The 15,248-nt window shown below is 54.8% G+C and overlaps 1 protein-coding gene across 1 annotated transcript; it reads right to left on the bottom strand.

The window, feature by feature from the left end:
- Positions 1-2,493: 2,493 nt before the first annotated feature.
- Klf11 (Kruppel like factor 11) lies at positions 2,494-14,905 on the bottom strand. Its single transcript, XM_042680760.1, has 4 exons — positions 14,820-14,905; positions 12,608-12,877; positions 9,430-10,357; positions 2,494-3,934 (listed from the first exon to the last, which is right to left on the bottom strand). Exons 1-4 carry the CDS (start codon positions 14,859-14,861, stop codon positions 3,654-3,656), a joined length of 1,521 nt encoding a protein of 506 aa, XP_042536694.1. The 5' UTR covers positions 14,862-14,905; the 3' UTR covers positions 2,494-3,653.
- Between the last annotated feature and the right edge of the window lie 343 nt (positions 14,906-15,248).

Genomic DNA, 15,248 nt, shown 5'->3' with positions numbered 1-15,248 from the left:
GACGGCCCAGGCCCTAAGTTCAAGCCCCACAACTGGCAAAACAAAACAAAACCTTGGGGCCAATAGAGCAGCTATAGCAGATAAATGTCCTAAGGCTGATGGCCATAGTCTGGGTGCTGCTATCCAGAGACAAAGGGGTTGGGAACAAGAGAGACTTTTCCAGAATTGATGGATGCAAAAGGTCTTATGACTTAGCAGCTCCAACATACCTGCATGTGTCGGACAGCAAGGACAGGACTGGGAAAGGAGGTCGCACACCCTGCCCAAAGGGTGGCACTAGACACTGTGGGCTCTTTCCACGAGAGACCCATGCTACCCACCCCCGTGGGGACCCAGGCGGGCTGTTCCCCAGCACCCAGCCAGAGGTAGACACGCCCGCAGGCTGCTGGCAGGGGCTGAGTTCTTCCACATGCTGGCTGGCAGATTCGGCAGCAGGCTAGGGGGAGAGCTCCAGGCTGGGCTGGAAGGGGCCTGGCTGTGCCCAGGCTGCGGATGGGCCTCGGGCTTCTCCCTGGAGGCCGGCAACCAGTGAGGGCTTTAGGCACACAGGACCTCAAACAGCTGTGCGGCTGCCGAGAAGGTGGAAGGGGCCTGGGAGAAGGGAGCGAGGCCAACATCTGGGAGACAGTGGGACCCACTGTTGGGTGACACTGGGTGCAGTGACCAGGGGCACATGCCTGGCCCTCGGGTGGAGGCTGTGGCAGGCGGGAGTGGGGGAAGGGCAGGGTGGCTCAGGTCTCACACGGGTGCAGGGCTCTTTTGGACAAGGACTGGCTCTGTGGTGGACACGCAGGTGGGGAGGTTGAGGCACGGGCAGGTGTCAAGGGCACAGGTGGGCACAAGAATCTGAGGTTCAGGCGAGGCTCAGGGAGCGTCCCCGGTTAGGACTCGCATGAGTCTGGGCTCGGCACGGAGCGCGCTGTGAGTCATGAGTGCAGCATGGCGGCCTTCAGCCCCCAGCACCTCAGCCCAGGGTGCCAAGCCCTGAGCCGCCCAGGCCCCTGGCACCACCCACGGGGGAGCTTCCGTGGTGCATGCGGGGCCATGGCTGCCACGCCATGTGTGTTGGCGGGAGAATGTGTCCAGAGCGAAGGCAAAGACCTGCTCCCTGGTACTCCCTGGAGGGAGGGCGGGAAGGACTTAGTTCTAAGCACCCCTCCCAGGTCGCCTCCTGGCATGGGGAGAACAGAGGTCTCCCCTGCCAGCACCGCCAGAGACAGCCTGCGACAGTGTGTTGAGAAAGAACTGTTCAGATGAAAGCTGAGAGCAGGCGTGCGCGGGGAGCCCAGGCCCCGTGCGCGCAGGCCTGCCTCCCAGGCCCCGTGCGCGCAGGCCTGCCTCCCAGGCCCCGTGCGCGGGGAGCCCAGGCCCCGTGCGCGGGGAGCCCAGGCCCCGTGCGCGCAGGCCTGCCTCCCAGGCCCCGTGCGCGGGGAGCCCAGGCCCCGTGCGCGCAGGCCTGCCTCCCAGGCCTCCCAGCGAGAAGGAGAGAAGGAGAGAGGTGACCGGCGCGGCCGATGACAGGGACACGAGGCCGGGTGCAAATCAAGAAAGCTTTATATGATTCCAAGAAAAACGTTACATCACACAGAGGCATTTAAATAATGTCCTTTACATAAAACATAATCATGAAACATTTTAAATTTTATGACTACCGAAAAGGCTCAAAGTCAAGAAAGATGAAGCAAAACTGCTCAAGCAATAAAGTGCACGGGCCTGCCTCGCACAGCCCCCGACCCGGCCCCGGCGGGGGGGGGGGGGGGGGGGGGACACGACGACGGGAACGGGATGGACAGACGGACAGCCACCAACCAGGGTTCTCAGATGGGACCTTACAAAACTGAAGTGTTCCAACTTACAATTGATCTTTCACCAGACAATGGGGAGGGGGTGTCTCTTACAGAGGCATTTCTAAATCTAAACAGGAAATAGAAGCTTAAATTAAAACCATTCCAACGTATCTCTTCGGTAGAAAGAAAGAGGTACTGTTCAGGGAACAAAGTGCTGTGCAACGAACACCAAATCCTCAAAGACTCCATTGCCCACCGGAGCTGCGGCCGAACACCGCCGAGTATCAGAGCCGACGCCATTTAGAACAGAGGGTCACAAGTGTTTCTGCTGACTTAGGGCGGGGAGGGGGGAGGCGGGGCAAAGGGGCGCATGAGCTATGTTCTGTCCAGTTACGCTGTGTGATTCTCTTGCATTGCACCTGCTTAGGTCAACAGGAACATTCAACTCCAAACAGTCCAAAATGTGAAAATTTCCTAATACATACATACATACATATGTGTTGACAAGCAGTTGCTACAAAGGGCACTTAATGGGTTTCAACTACATACCATGAATGAGCAGGTAAGGGTTACAAAGACCTGAACACAGAACCTAGTTTTACTTAATTATCCATACTTCCCCTTACCATCATTTCAATAAATTCAAGTGCCAATAACTAAAAGGCAGATATAAAATATATAAAATGAATGCATACTGCGCAAAAAAAAAAAAAAAAAAAAGAATTCCCAGGCTACGCAAATACTCGTGGTGCGTTCCCTGTTTTGGTGTGCTTCTGCTGAACTTCCAGCCTTCCCCAGCACCGGCGTCTGTGGCGGGGTGGAAACGCGCAGCTGTGGCGCCTTTCTAGGTAGACTGCAGAAACCCTGTTTTGGTAAGCTTGTTCCTTCTAACAAGATGAACTACAGGGCCGTGAGGTGGCGTTACAGAGACAGGACACACCTTTCCTCTAGCTTTTCATACTTAATAAAGGAATCCACGTGTCGGCGCGCACCTCTCTTTAGATGACCTGAGCTTCGGTGAGATCAGGGACCGAGGAGCACTTGCTTTTCTCTCAGCAGTCATTCTGCTCACACCGAGAGAAAACGGACAACTGTCAGCCCATCACTGCCCGGGCAGCCCTGTCTGAGTGTCTACAGTCTTTCTGGTGCCCTGGCACAGGCAGCAGCCGCTCCCTTGCTCTATGTGGGTCATGCGGGCCCTGCCCAGGCTCTGCCACAGCTGGCCAGGGACCCGACGACTCTCCAGCATCCCTCAAGCACCGCACCATGGACACAGGTGACGGTAACGAGTTCTAGCCAGCTGGGATGTCTGTTCCTTGGGCTGCAGGACTGATGGCATGGGATTTTCTCGAAGCTACTATGCTAGTCAGTTGACTAGGAAATGTATTTTTCCCTTTTAAGAGACCCTCACTCACCAGTTATGATTCCAGAAAGTTCTGAGGTCTAAAAGGGCTTTTTAGACCTCAGAACTTCTGAACAATGCACCAAGCTTCCTAAAAGTGGGGTCATTATACAATGTTGTTACTAAACACAGGAAAAAAAAGGCTGTAAGTCATCTTATCTAGAAACTGGCGACTGGAGCACCGACAATATAAATATTTTTATAAAAAAGTATAAAAATTAGTACCCTGTCTCATTTCTACAAAACATGAATAGAAAGGTTGCGAATAATCCAGAATTTGTAAACTTTATTGCCGAAATGTTTGCTTGAGTGCTGGTGATTCAGACGGTCAAATTTTCTTCCATTTCCTCTAAAACACAAAACCAAACAAAACCCTTCTGAAACCACAAAAGACACAGGCCCTGGCCAGAAAAGCAAGCCAGCGCAGTCCCTGCGCCGGCCGGCGGTGGGTCCGGTGCTGCCTCTCAGGCGGAGGCTGGCAAGGGCGGCGGGGGGCTGCCGGGGCCCTCTGCAGAGGCAATCCTGCTCAGCTTGCCCACCTCCGCCTGCCAGCCCGGGATCTTCTTGGTGGTCATGTGGCGCCGGGTGTGCTTGGTCAGGTGGTCGCTGCGCATGAAGCGCCGGTCGCAGACGGGGCACACGAACTTCTTCTCCCCCGTGTGCGTTCTGCGGTGGCGGGACAGCTCATCTGAGCGCGCAAACTTTTTGTCGCAGCCGTCCCAGCTGCAGGTGAAGGGCTTCTCTCCTGTGGACAGGCAAGTGCACACGTGACCTTCGCCGGACTCAACAGGGGAGGGGCGCCCTGTGACCCCGCCACCGCATGCCGCAGAAGGCAGGAGCCCTCCAAAAGACATTCCTTCCAATCACACCTAAGGGTAATGCGCTAGGCCTCATGATGGCAAAGTTCAAGCCTAGATCTCCCTCAAAACCGTACTTGAAAACATTCTGTGTGTACATGCATACATACACACGCATGTGTGAGTATAGGTGTGTGTGTATACACATACATAGGTGGTCCTCCTACACAGACGAGGCTGGCACTCCTGCTGAGTCCCAAGTGCTAGGATTACAGGTGTGTGCCTCCTCACCCAGCTTTGAAAATGTATTTTAAACCTGTGTGTGTGTGTGTGTGTGTGTGTGTGTGTGTTATGTGTGCGCATGTGCAGTCGTGAGGACTAAACCCAGGACAGGGCCTGCCCTTCCTAGGCAAGCACTCCTCAACTGAAGATTCAACTGAATCCTTCAAAGTAGACTTTAAAATATGAAAATAAGTTTCAAAGCCGGGCGCTAGTGGCTCATGCCTGTAATCCTAGCTACTCAGGAGGCTGAGATCTGAGGATCGCGGTTCAAAGCCAGCCCGGGCAAGAGAGACCGTGAGACTCCTATCTCCAATAAACCATCAGAAAACCAGAAGTGGCGCTGTAGCTCAAGTGGTAGAGCGCTCGCCTTGAGCTGAAGAGCTGAGGGACAGCGCCCAGGCCCAGAGTTCAAGCCCCACAACCGACAAAAAAAAAAAAAAAGAAAGTAAGTTTCACTATAGCTTGGGGCAGGAGGAAGATTTCCCTCCTCCTCCTGTTCGACGTGGACTTGCTCTGTAGCCCGTTTTGGCCAGAAACACCATTCTCCTGCCTCTGGGGAGAAGATCCCTCTTGCTCTGGTTAGCACTGGGGTTTGAGCTCAGAGCCTGTCTGCCGGTGGGCGCTGCCGCCATGCCACACCGCCAGCCTCCTGCTCTGTCTTTTGGGTAGGGTCATGGAAGCTGCCTGCTGCTTGACCACCATCCTTGCACTCACCACTGCAGGTTGGCTAGAACAATGGATGCTCACTCCCACACGCAGCTTACTGGGATCTTGTTACCAGACTGCCTAACTGTACTCTCCGACCTCCACCTCCTCTGAGCAGCTCGACTACAGGCGGGAACCGCTAAGGCTGACTGGGGAAAAGAGAGCTGCATATTCCTCCTAAGGTCGTCTTGGGTTTAGTCCTGTCCCCCTTCCCCGCCCCGCCCCCCATCTAGGAGCCACAGTTCCCCTTCTGGCTTTTATGGTGATTAATTGGAGGTAAGAGGCTGATGAACTTTGCTGCCCAGGCTGGCTTTGAACCATGATTCTCAGAACTCCAGCTTCCAACCTCCTGAGTGGCTAGAATTACAGACAGGAGCCATTAGTGCCTGGCTGTCCCAGAACTTTTGTGCGTAAGGCTAGCACTCTACCGCCTGAGCTACAGCTCCACTTCCAGCTTTTCCGGGTGATTAACTGGAGAGAGTCTCATGGGCTTTCCTGCTGACTGAACTGTGACCCTCAGACCTCAGCTTCCTGAGCAGGTAGGATTATAGGCGTGAGCTACTAGTGCCTGGCTCCTCCTAGGCTTATTATTTTTTTTTTCTGCCAGTCCTGGGACTTGAACTCAGGGTCTGGGCACTGTCTGTCTCTGAGCTTCTTTTGCTCAAGGCTAGCACTCTACCACTTGAACCATAGCACCACTTTAGGCTTTTTCTGCTTACGTGGTGCTGAGGAATCGAACCCAGGGCCTCGTGCACACAAGGCAAGCACTCTACCACTGAGCCACCTTCCCAGACTCATCTCCATATTTCTTATTAAACCTTAGTTTCAAAATGGCAAGGCTAGTGCTATATTCAAATAGACACCCTTCTATTAAAAGCTGCAAGGATCTAGCATTCAATCAAAACTTCATAGTTCCTGGCAGGCCTCCCTGTCCCACCGGGTGCTGGGCTGGTGATAGGTGAGACCTCAGGCAGGCAGCCCTTCTCAACGGGAGGAAGGCACAGGGACACGCACGGCGCTTTGCACCCTAGGGCCTTCCCCAGCACACCGGGGCAAACCCGCACCACCCGCACGATGGCTGCAATTATGCAGCTTTGTGCGCGTGTGAACTTCATCTAGCAGGTAGTGAGTAAATGGTTTTAAGTGAATGAGTATTGAAGAGACACAAACATGCTTTTTGGTTGGATTAATAAGCAAACACCCTTATAGATAGACAGGCCTTAAATTCCATGGATTTCAAACACCCCACAGTAGGTGCAAGCTTGTGGAAGCAGAGGCGTGGCTCAAGTGGTAGAGTCAGTCACGAATGGAAAAAGCTGAGCGAGCAAGAGGCTCTGAGCTCAAGCCCAGGACGGGCCCACACCAAAAAACGCATGGTTTGAATATGTCCCTCAAGTTTCCACGCTGGGAACCTAACCCCAAGTCCAAAGCCAGCAGCATTCGCAAGGTGGGCCCTGTGGTAGGTGGCCGTGGATTCACACAGGCCCCGGAGGGGAGGCACAGTTACAGAGCATGCGCTCTGGCATGCTGAACATCGGTGAGGCCTTCTGCCCTGCTCTGAGGCAGCGCGAGGCCCTCACCGGAGGCTGGGCTTGTGCTCTTGGGCTTCCCAGAGGTTCTGGAAGCTTGCACCCCCCAGCCCTCTCTTCTTTGCTAAACTCCTGTCTGTGGTATTGTTAAAGCAGCAGATGACAGACTCAGGCAGTCACCTTCCCGCAGCCGGTCCTGTCCCCACCATTGGGGACAGCATGCTCAAAGTCCGGGCCTGGCAACCCGACAGGCACTAACACAATTCCCCATCTCGTTTTCAACGCATCGGAAATGACTATCGCTTCCCTCCACCTTATTCTACTTTTCACTTAAAATATTATTTTTAGCGGGGCGCTGGTGGTTCATGCCTGTAATCCTAGCTATCAGGAGGTTGAGATCTGAGGATCGCAGTTCAAAGCCAGCCCGGGCAGGAAAGCCTGTGAGACTCTTATGTCCAATAAACCACTAGAAAACTGAAAGTCGCACTGTGGCTCAAGTGGTAGAGCGCTCACCTGAGTGGAAGAGCTGAACTGAGGGACAGCGCCCAGGCCCAGAGTTCAAACCCCATGACTGACCAAAAAAAAAAAAGTTCTTTGTGTGCCGATCCTGGAGCTTGAACGCAGGCAGGCCCTGGGTGCTGGCCCTGAGCTGCTTTGCTCAAGACGAGCCTTCTAGTCTTGGTCTGGGAAGGTGGCTCAGTGCTTAGAGTGCTTGCCTTGCATGCATGAGGCCCTCAGTTCAATTCCTCAGCACCACATAAGCAGAAAAAGCTGGAAGTGGGGCTGGGGCTCAAGTGGTAGAGCGCTAGCCTTGAGCTGAAGAGCTGAGGGACAGTGCCCAGGCCGAGTTCAGGCCCCATGACTGACAAAAAACAAACAAACAAACAAACAAAAAAAACAACCCCAAACCACAAGACTAGCGTTCTACCACTCAAGGCACAGCTCCACTTCTGGATTTTTGGTGATTAACTGGAGATAAGAGTCTCATGGACTTTCCTGCCTTCGCTGGCTTCCAACCTCCATCCTCAGATCTCAGCCTCCTGAGTAGCTAGGATTACAGGCGTGAGCCACCAGCGCCTGGCTGAAGGGATCTTCTTACCCAAGAGAATTTGCCCAAAGCTTCTATTTCTCCTAAAAACGCCAATGAAATGTCTACAATATGGCACAGAAGGGGCTCTTCGGAAGCCTTTGTTACTTAAATTGAGCTTGGAAAGCATGAAGGAGCTTGCTTAGACTGCCATGGTTTTTGCTGGTCTGTTGGCAGTTCTGCCAGGAGAGATGGAACCGACCATAAAACTCATCTCACCACCTCCACAAATCTGGAAGTGCTGCTGCCATGTGCAGTGCACCCAGACAGACTCAGCAGACAGCAGAGCGTCCCACACCAGCAAGCCAATGACAACAGAGCAGGTCGATTCCTAGAAGCACCCCTTCATTCTACAACACCCCCACCCCCTTGCTAAGGCCAACCCACTTACTAGTGTCAGGCATGAGCAATGTATATCCAGTGTGATTAGACCAGTCCATAAGTAACAAACAAAGGGAGACGGTGAAACACCATGAACCACCAGGATCAAAAAAGAAAGGCCAAGAAGCGATGAGACCGTTGGAAGGCCTCCACCAGCTGCTCGCGGCCCAGGGCTGAGGGAGAAGAGTGGAAATAGGGAACTAAAGTGAGACCATCACAGAAGGCTGGATCTGCTCTGGCAAAGAGGCAGGTGTCGGGGCTTACTCCTAAGCCAACATGTACTCCACAGCATGAAGGAACAGTAGAGTTCCTTCTGGAATGTCCGAACACTAGACAGCATTCCATTCTGTGAGCAGGGGCCGCCACGGTCAGAGGGAACTGTGCCCCTCGGAGCCAGTCTACCTCAACAGGATTTTCAAATGCAGCAGAGCAGTTACTCCTGCTCCTCAGCCTTCCCTGTATCGGAGCGTATGAGGCGGACATTCTGGGGAGAGGGCTCCATGGTAGGGGAGTTTCAGAACATACAGGCTGGGCACCATGGTTCAGGCCTAGAATCCTAGCTAATGACGTTTATCTCTTGGTCACATTGATTTCCAGTGCCTGTGGCTAATGGCTCCCCCTATGGACAGAACCTTCCCATCTCTGCAGAAAAACCCACTGGACAGAATTGACTGGACAAGCAAGAGACTACTTGGTCACTGTGGTGTGACTTTTTGTTTTCGTCGGGCTTGAACTCAGGGCCTGGGCGCTGTCCCTGAGTTTTTTCGCTCAGGGCTAGTGCTCTACCACTTGAGCCACAGCTCTACCCAGTTTCCTGGTGGGTAGTTGGAGATGAAAGAGCCTCATGGACTTCCTCACAGACGCGAGCCACTAGCACCTGCCTGTGACTTCTTTTGAATATTCTCTAAAGCAACACACCCATATTTTTCAGCTATTCTAGCATGTGAATTTGGCCAGCTGGACTTTCTCCCAAACCACTGGTATACTTAATGTCAATGCACCTTTTCTGAAATGCACCGTGGAGAAGGGAGCATTGTCAGTCCTGCTAAAAGCTGTCTGAGGGTCAGGGGAGGGCCCTGGAACTGATGTGTTCACTAATCACAATCCAAATCATGACATGCATGTGACGTCTTTTGTTTTTGGTGCCAGTCCTGGGGCTCAAACTCAGTTCCTGAGATATTTTGCTCTGAGACTAGTGCTCTACCACTTGAGCCAAAGCTCCACTCCTGCCTTTTTGTGATTACCTAGAGATAAGGTCTCACAGACTTTTCTCCCTGGACTGAACTGCAATGCTCAGATCTCAGCCTCCTGAGCAGTTAGGATAGTAAGTGTGAGCCACCCGCACCCGGCTATGAGCATGTTATACCCCCCTTTCCCTCCTCCAGTGGTCCCCTGCCTCCCTCCCCTCAAGGGAGGTGTTCTAGAGAATCCACCGTCGCCGCCCTGCGCCAGTACTCACCCGTGTGTGTGCGAAGATGGGCCTTGAGGTGGGAGCTTTTGAAGTAGGTCTTCCGGCAGCCGGGAAAGCTGCAGACGTAGTTCCTCCTTCGGGAAAAGTCTACCTGAGGGGCACAGTTTGGGCTAGAGGCAATGAACACCGGGGCAGGGGCCAGGGGCAGCAACTTGGTGTTGCCAATAGCCACGACGCTGGACGGGCAGGCGGCAGGCTGGGGAAAGGTGCCCTGTGGCAGCACCAGCATCACACTTCCCTGAGGCACAGGCGGGCCCACGAGCACCTGCGGAGGCGCCGGCGTGGCCTGGGGTAGGATGGGCTTGACAGTCCCCGAGGATGGCAGGAGGGGGGGCTTCAGGACAGCTGACAGCACGGTGCTCGGTCCGGACATGGGGATCATTTGGCAAAGGACAGGGGGGCTGGCGACAGGGATGGAAACCACAGGGGTGCTTTTCCTTGGCAAGTCATTTTCAACTTTCTTTGGTGAGCAGGCCTGCGCTGCCGTGGGCCACCTGGCCTGCTGGCCTTGGGAGGCGGGCAGCAGACCTTCCAATGAGTGCAAGTGAGGCTGACAGGAAAGGAAGTTAGTGGTGAGGACATCTGCTGCCGGGTGTGCATCCGCCAAAGCCTCAGGATGCCCAGCGCGTCCCGCAGACCGCGCCGCTCCTTCTCTGCCCGTGGCTGGCTGCTGCTCGTGAGCCTGGGTGGAGGGAAAGCAGGCCGGGACAGGACTCAGCCCAGTGTGACGGGTCACGCTCGTGGCCATAGCCCTGCACAGCAGGCTGGGGGCAGGCTCCAGGGAGCCCTTTTCCTCGCTCCCGCTGAGCACCGACATCCCCGCCGCGGAGGGCGCTTTGGAATCCGTTACTTGGGTGGGTGCAGGCGTCCCTGTGGATGGCTCCATGAGCTCCGGGCTCTGCGGAGGAGTTATGCACTTAAAAGCAGAAAAAAAGTACCACGTGAAAGACTGTTTTGCTTTATACATACATACATACATGCATGCATGCATACATACATGTGTGTGCGTGTGTGTACATGCGCACACACGCGCACACACACACATGCCAGTTTGGCAGCTTGAATTTAGGGCTTGCGTTCTGACCCTGAGCTTTTTTGCTCAAGGCCAGCACTCTATTATTTGAGCCACAGCCCCGCTTCTGGCTTTTTAGTAGTTAACTGGAGATAAAAGTCTCATGGACTTTCCTGCCCAGGCTGGCTTTGAACCCCCAATCTTCAGATTTCACCCTCTTGAGTAGCTTGGACTACAGCATGAGCCACCAGTTGTCCAGGTTGGTTATATTTTTTCTTTTTCTTTTTCTTTTTTTTTGTCGGTCGTGGGGCTTGAACTCTGGGCCTGGGCGCTGTCCCTCAGCTCTTCAGCTCAAGGCGAGCGCTCTACCACTTGAGCTACAGTGCCACTTCCGGTTTTCTGGTGGTTATTGGAGATAGGAGTCTCACGGTCTCTCCTGCCCGGGCTGGCTTTGAACCGTGATCCTCAGATCTCAGCCTCCTGAGTAGCTAGGATTACAGGCGTGAGCCACCAGCGCCCGGCTATTTTTTCTTAATACTATGTCATCTTCCAAATTTACTAACAGCTCTTATTTTTACCTAAACTTTTTGCGTTGGCTTTTTACCAGTGCTGGGTAGCAATCCCAGGATGCTTTGGTCAAAGTTCAAATGGAACTTCCTCGATCAGACTGCCCTAAATGCCTTAAAAAAAAGATGTGGCTAGCAGGTGCGGCTGGGTCAGGACTCTAATCTGAGCTACTCAGGAGGCTGAGATCTGAGGATTGAAGTTCAAAGCCAGACAAGGTAAGAAAGTCCAGCAAAAAGCCAGAAGCGGAGCTGTGACTCAGGTAGTAGAGCACTAACTCAGATCCTGAGCTCAAGTCCCAGGCAGGACAGGCAGACACACAGAAAGTATGCATCTAGAGAAAGCTGGTCTGAACCATTCAACACCCCAGCAGGTCTCCCGGCTACAAGAGGCAGGCTTCTCCCATCATAGAACCCCTCCTTTCCTCCAAGCAACACTTGTGCTCTGTGGGAGGGAGTGATAAGCCCCTCGGGCCCTGCATGCCTGGCTATGGAAAAGAGTAATTCCAGCATCAAGACTACACAAAAGCAAATCCATCCTTCCAAACTAGAGCTTTCCACAATACTTTCAGATTCTCAAAATGTCTAGAGTGGCTTGAACCCACTGTCTCTGTACTGCTCCCCAATAATTCCAAATCCTCTCCAGCTACTCCATGGAAGGGCCGATTCTGAGAACTGAACAACCCATAGCCAGGCCAGAGCTCACAAGCCTTTGCCCTCTCCAAACCTGCGCTTCTGCAGTGGCAGCTTCCTGCCTGAGCCCTCCCATCTGTTTTGTTAGTAATGTATAGGTCTCAACTTCACTCTAACATACTAGTTTCTCTAAGCTATTTCTTACATGTAGTACATTATGAATTAAAAGTAAAAGACAGTCACTTCTGCACCTAAATCACACAAAATCCATTTTCCTAGCAGGCAGAGATACCAGTTTTGGCAAGCAAGACAAGCCAAGGCCCAGCTTTTCTCATCTCTCCTCCTCTCCCTGCCCCCCCCCACCCCCCCCCCCGCCCCGCCCCGACATGGACCCTAAGTTGGGTCACTGGGAAAATCTAAGACCCCACCTCAAGTCTCCCTAGCAAGGTGAGTTTCACTTTCCCACATCCATCCTCCAACAGCAGGTTTCATCAGATGCACGCGGCCATGCAGCTATTGCAGTTAGGATTAAGCAACATTTGCAAGAGAGGAAGGGTTTTACCCTTTTGCATCCACAGAGTAGGACAGGCTACTTGCTGGCTAGCACCCCAGTGAATCTTTCCACAGTTTTGTTTTTTTTTCCCTCCCTGGTCCTGGGACTTGAACTCAGGGCCCAGATGCTGTCTCTAAGCCTCTTTGTGCTCTAGCCTAATACATTTATCACTAGGGCCACAGAGCCACTTCTGGATTTTTCTGAGTAGTTTATTGGAGGTGTCTCCTGGGGACTTTTCTGTCTGGGCTGGTTTCAAACCACGATCCTCAGAGCTAAGCCCCCTGAGTAGCTAGGAGTATAGGAGTGAGCCACCAGCTCCTGGCTGCCCAAGTTCTTCAACACATTTACTGACGTCACTCTAGGAAGCTCACAAAGTGTGCCCCGCCCCACCACCCACACACTTACCAGAGTTGAAAAAGAGTGGAAGTCCTTTGGCAGCTCAGGTACAGTGGCATCCATCAGCACGCTGTTGCTGACATCCCCAGAGTCGGAGATAGGTGTGAGGGGTCTCATCTTTAACAGGTCACCTTTCTGGACTCTCTGGCCCCAGGAGCTCATGCAAACAAGAGCCTCGACAGCTTCAATGTCTGTCTGCTCCAAGATGCTGCATGTGGACCTCTCGCTGTCGTGCCGCTTCCGCTCCAGGATCGACTCACAGATGCCCATGATAGCAACCTGAAGGCAACACAACACAGTGACCTCTCAGTGCAGGAGAGAAACCGGGAAGGAATACTCACAGGCACGGCTGAGCGCACCAGCAGCCTCCACTACTCGAGTGACACACATGTACCACTACGGAGCAGACAGCTGTGTTCTAGTATAAACCTTCCTTGGTACGTTCATGGCAGCTTTGCTTTGACTGGACTTGGATGGAGCTGACCTAGGGTGGCCCATGCCTGTGACCCTACCTACTCAGGAGGCCGAAACCTGAGGATCATGGTCAAAGCCAGGGCAGGCACAGAAGTCTGTGAGACTTTTATCTCCAATTAACCAGCAAAAAGCCAGAAGTGGAGGTGTGCTCAAGTTTAGAACACCAGCCTTGAAAAAAAAACAACAGGAGACTACAGGGCCCTCGATTCAAGCTTTAATACTACTACGAGTGAGCACAAACATACACAAACAAAGACTGGACTTGGTTAGGAAGTGGTTTGCACTGATTCAGATTCTTTTTTTCTTTCCTTTTGTGTGTGTGCGCGCTTGCACGCCAGTATTAGGATTTGAACTCAGAGCCTAGGTGCCATCCCTTAGCTTTTCCTGTTCGAGGATGACATTCTACCACTTGAGTCATAGCTCCATTTTTAGCTTATGGCTAACTGAGATAAAGATCTCACAAACTTTTATCTGGCTGGGCTGACTTTGAATCTTAATCCTAAAATCTCAGCCTCCTGAGTAACTAGAATTACAAAGACAGGCAACCAACACCTGGTTAAAACTATGACTCTTAAAGACTAAGTTTTTTTCTTGTGTAAATGATACTTAAGGCTATCTCCAGGGTATATTAAGCTAAAAAGGCTAGCAGGAAGGTGTGTCACCGGGAAGATGAAGGGAAGAGGAGGCAAAATCTGGTGTGAGAGGCACTCAGATGAAGTTGAGTTGGCAAAGTCATCAAAGTAGTATCTCTGCAGTAGTCATCAAAGTAGTCTCTCTACCATTTGAGCCACAACAACTCCACCTCCAGCTTTTCTGGGTCATTAACTGGAGGTAAGAGTCTCCTGCACTTTCCTGCCTGGGCTGGCTTTGAACCATGATCCTCAGATTTCAGCCTCCTCGTGTGAGCCTCCGGTGCCGGGCTTGCAGAAGCATTTTTAAAGATGGCAGCACTCACCCATATCCCCAAGCTCAATCTCCCAAGGATGGAGGGAACTAGCTCTCCGGGCTCCAACGCAAGTATGTCCTCAGCAAATTCAGAACCATGCAGTCAGGGTCACGGCTGGCAGCAGGAGGTCGGAGGGCATCCTCCCGCCTCGCCTGCCCCTGCCCCGGGTGGGGAGGTGGGGCAGCGCTCTGCCACCCTGCTTCCCGGTGGGTGGGCAGCGGTAAGGCAACCTCTGCAACTGCCCCCCAGCAGGGTGTCACAAAACCAGCCCTGAGGTCAAAGACGGCCCTCCCGGCAGGTGGAAGCGGTCTCGCCATCACCTTGCGCCTCGCCATCGCCCGACCCCAGTCGGGCCCACAGTGCAGCGCCCAGAACCCAACAGGTAGAGCCCCGCCCTCGGCGGGCAGCGTTCCCGCCAGGCGCCCCGGCCCCGCCCCGCCCGGCCCCGCCCCCCTCGTGGCGCGTTCCCGCCAGCCGCGCCCCCCCAACGGCCGCCTGCCACACAGGGCCCGGGTGACGTCATGGCTGGAAATAACCCCGCGCCGGGAGGGGCGGCCGCGGGCCTCGAGACAAAGCTGAGCGGCGGCGGCGCGGGGCACGCCCCCCGGGCCGGCCCAGCCCGGCCGACCCCGCGCCGCCGCCGCCCCGCCCCGCCCCGCCGCAGAACCCGCCGGGCCGCCGCGGCGAGGGCCCGCGCACTCCCCACCCCCCCCGCCCAGCGCGCGCGCTCCGGCCCCGCACCGCCGCACGTCCGCAACCTCGCCCCTAACTCAGACCCGAGTCCACGCCCGCGCCACTCACCGCGCGCGCGTCGCCCGGGCCCGCAGATCCCGGCGCGTGCATGATGCCGGCGGCCTGGAGGCGACAAAGCCCCGAGTGTTAGCTCGGCGCGCGGCGGCAGCCGCACGGGCACGCGGGCTGCGCGGCGACCGGAGCTCTAGCGGCCGGCGTGCGCCTCCGCCCGCCCGCGCGGCTCAGCCCCGGCGCGGCCCTCGCGGCGCGGGGGGCGGGACGCCGCGGAGGGAGCGGCCGGGGGCGGGGCGCGCGGGCAAACCAAAATACACCGCGCCCTGGAGGGGGCGGGCCTGCCGCCCCCAGCCAATCCGCGCTCGGCTCGAACGCGGCCGGCCAATGGGCGCTGAGGAGGGCCGCGTGATCGGAGCCTGGCCGCGGCGTGATCAGGCCGAGCGAGAGGCGGCACGTGTTTTGGTCGGGGGCAGGGGGCGGGGC

This window comes from Dipodomys spectabilis, unplaced genomic scaffold (genome assembly GCF_019054845.1).
Source record: "Dipodomys spectabilis isolate Male_0828 unplaced genomic scaffold, ASM1905484v1 ptg000066l, whole genome shotgun sequence".
Lineage (NCBI taxonomy): Eukaryota > Metazoa > Chordata > Mammalia > Rodentia > Heteromyidae > Dipodomys > Dipodomys spectabilis.
The sequence above is the reverse complement of the archived record's forward strand: the minus strand, read 5'-3'. Positions and strand labels throughout refer to the sequence as shown.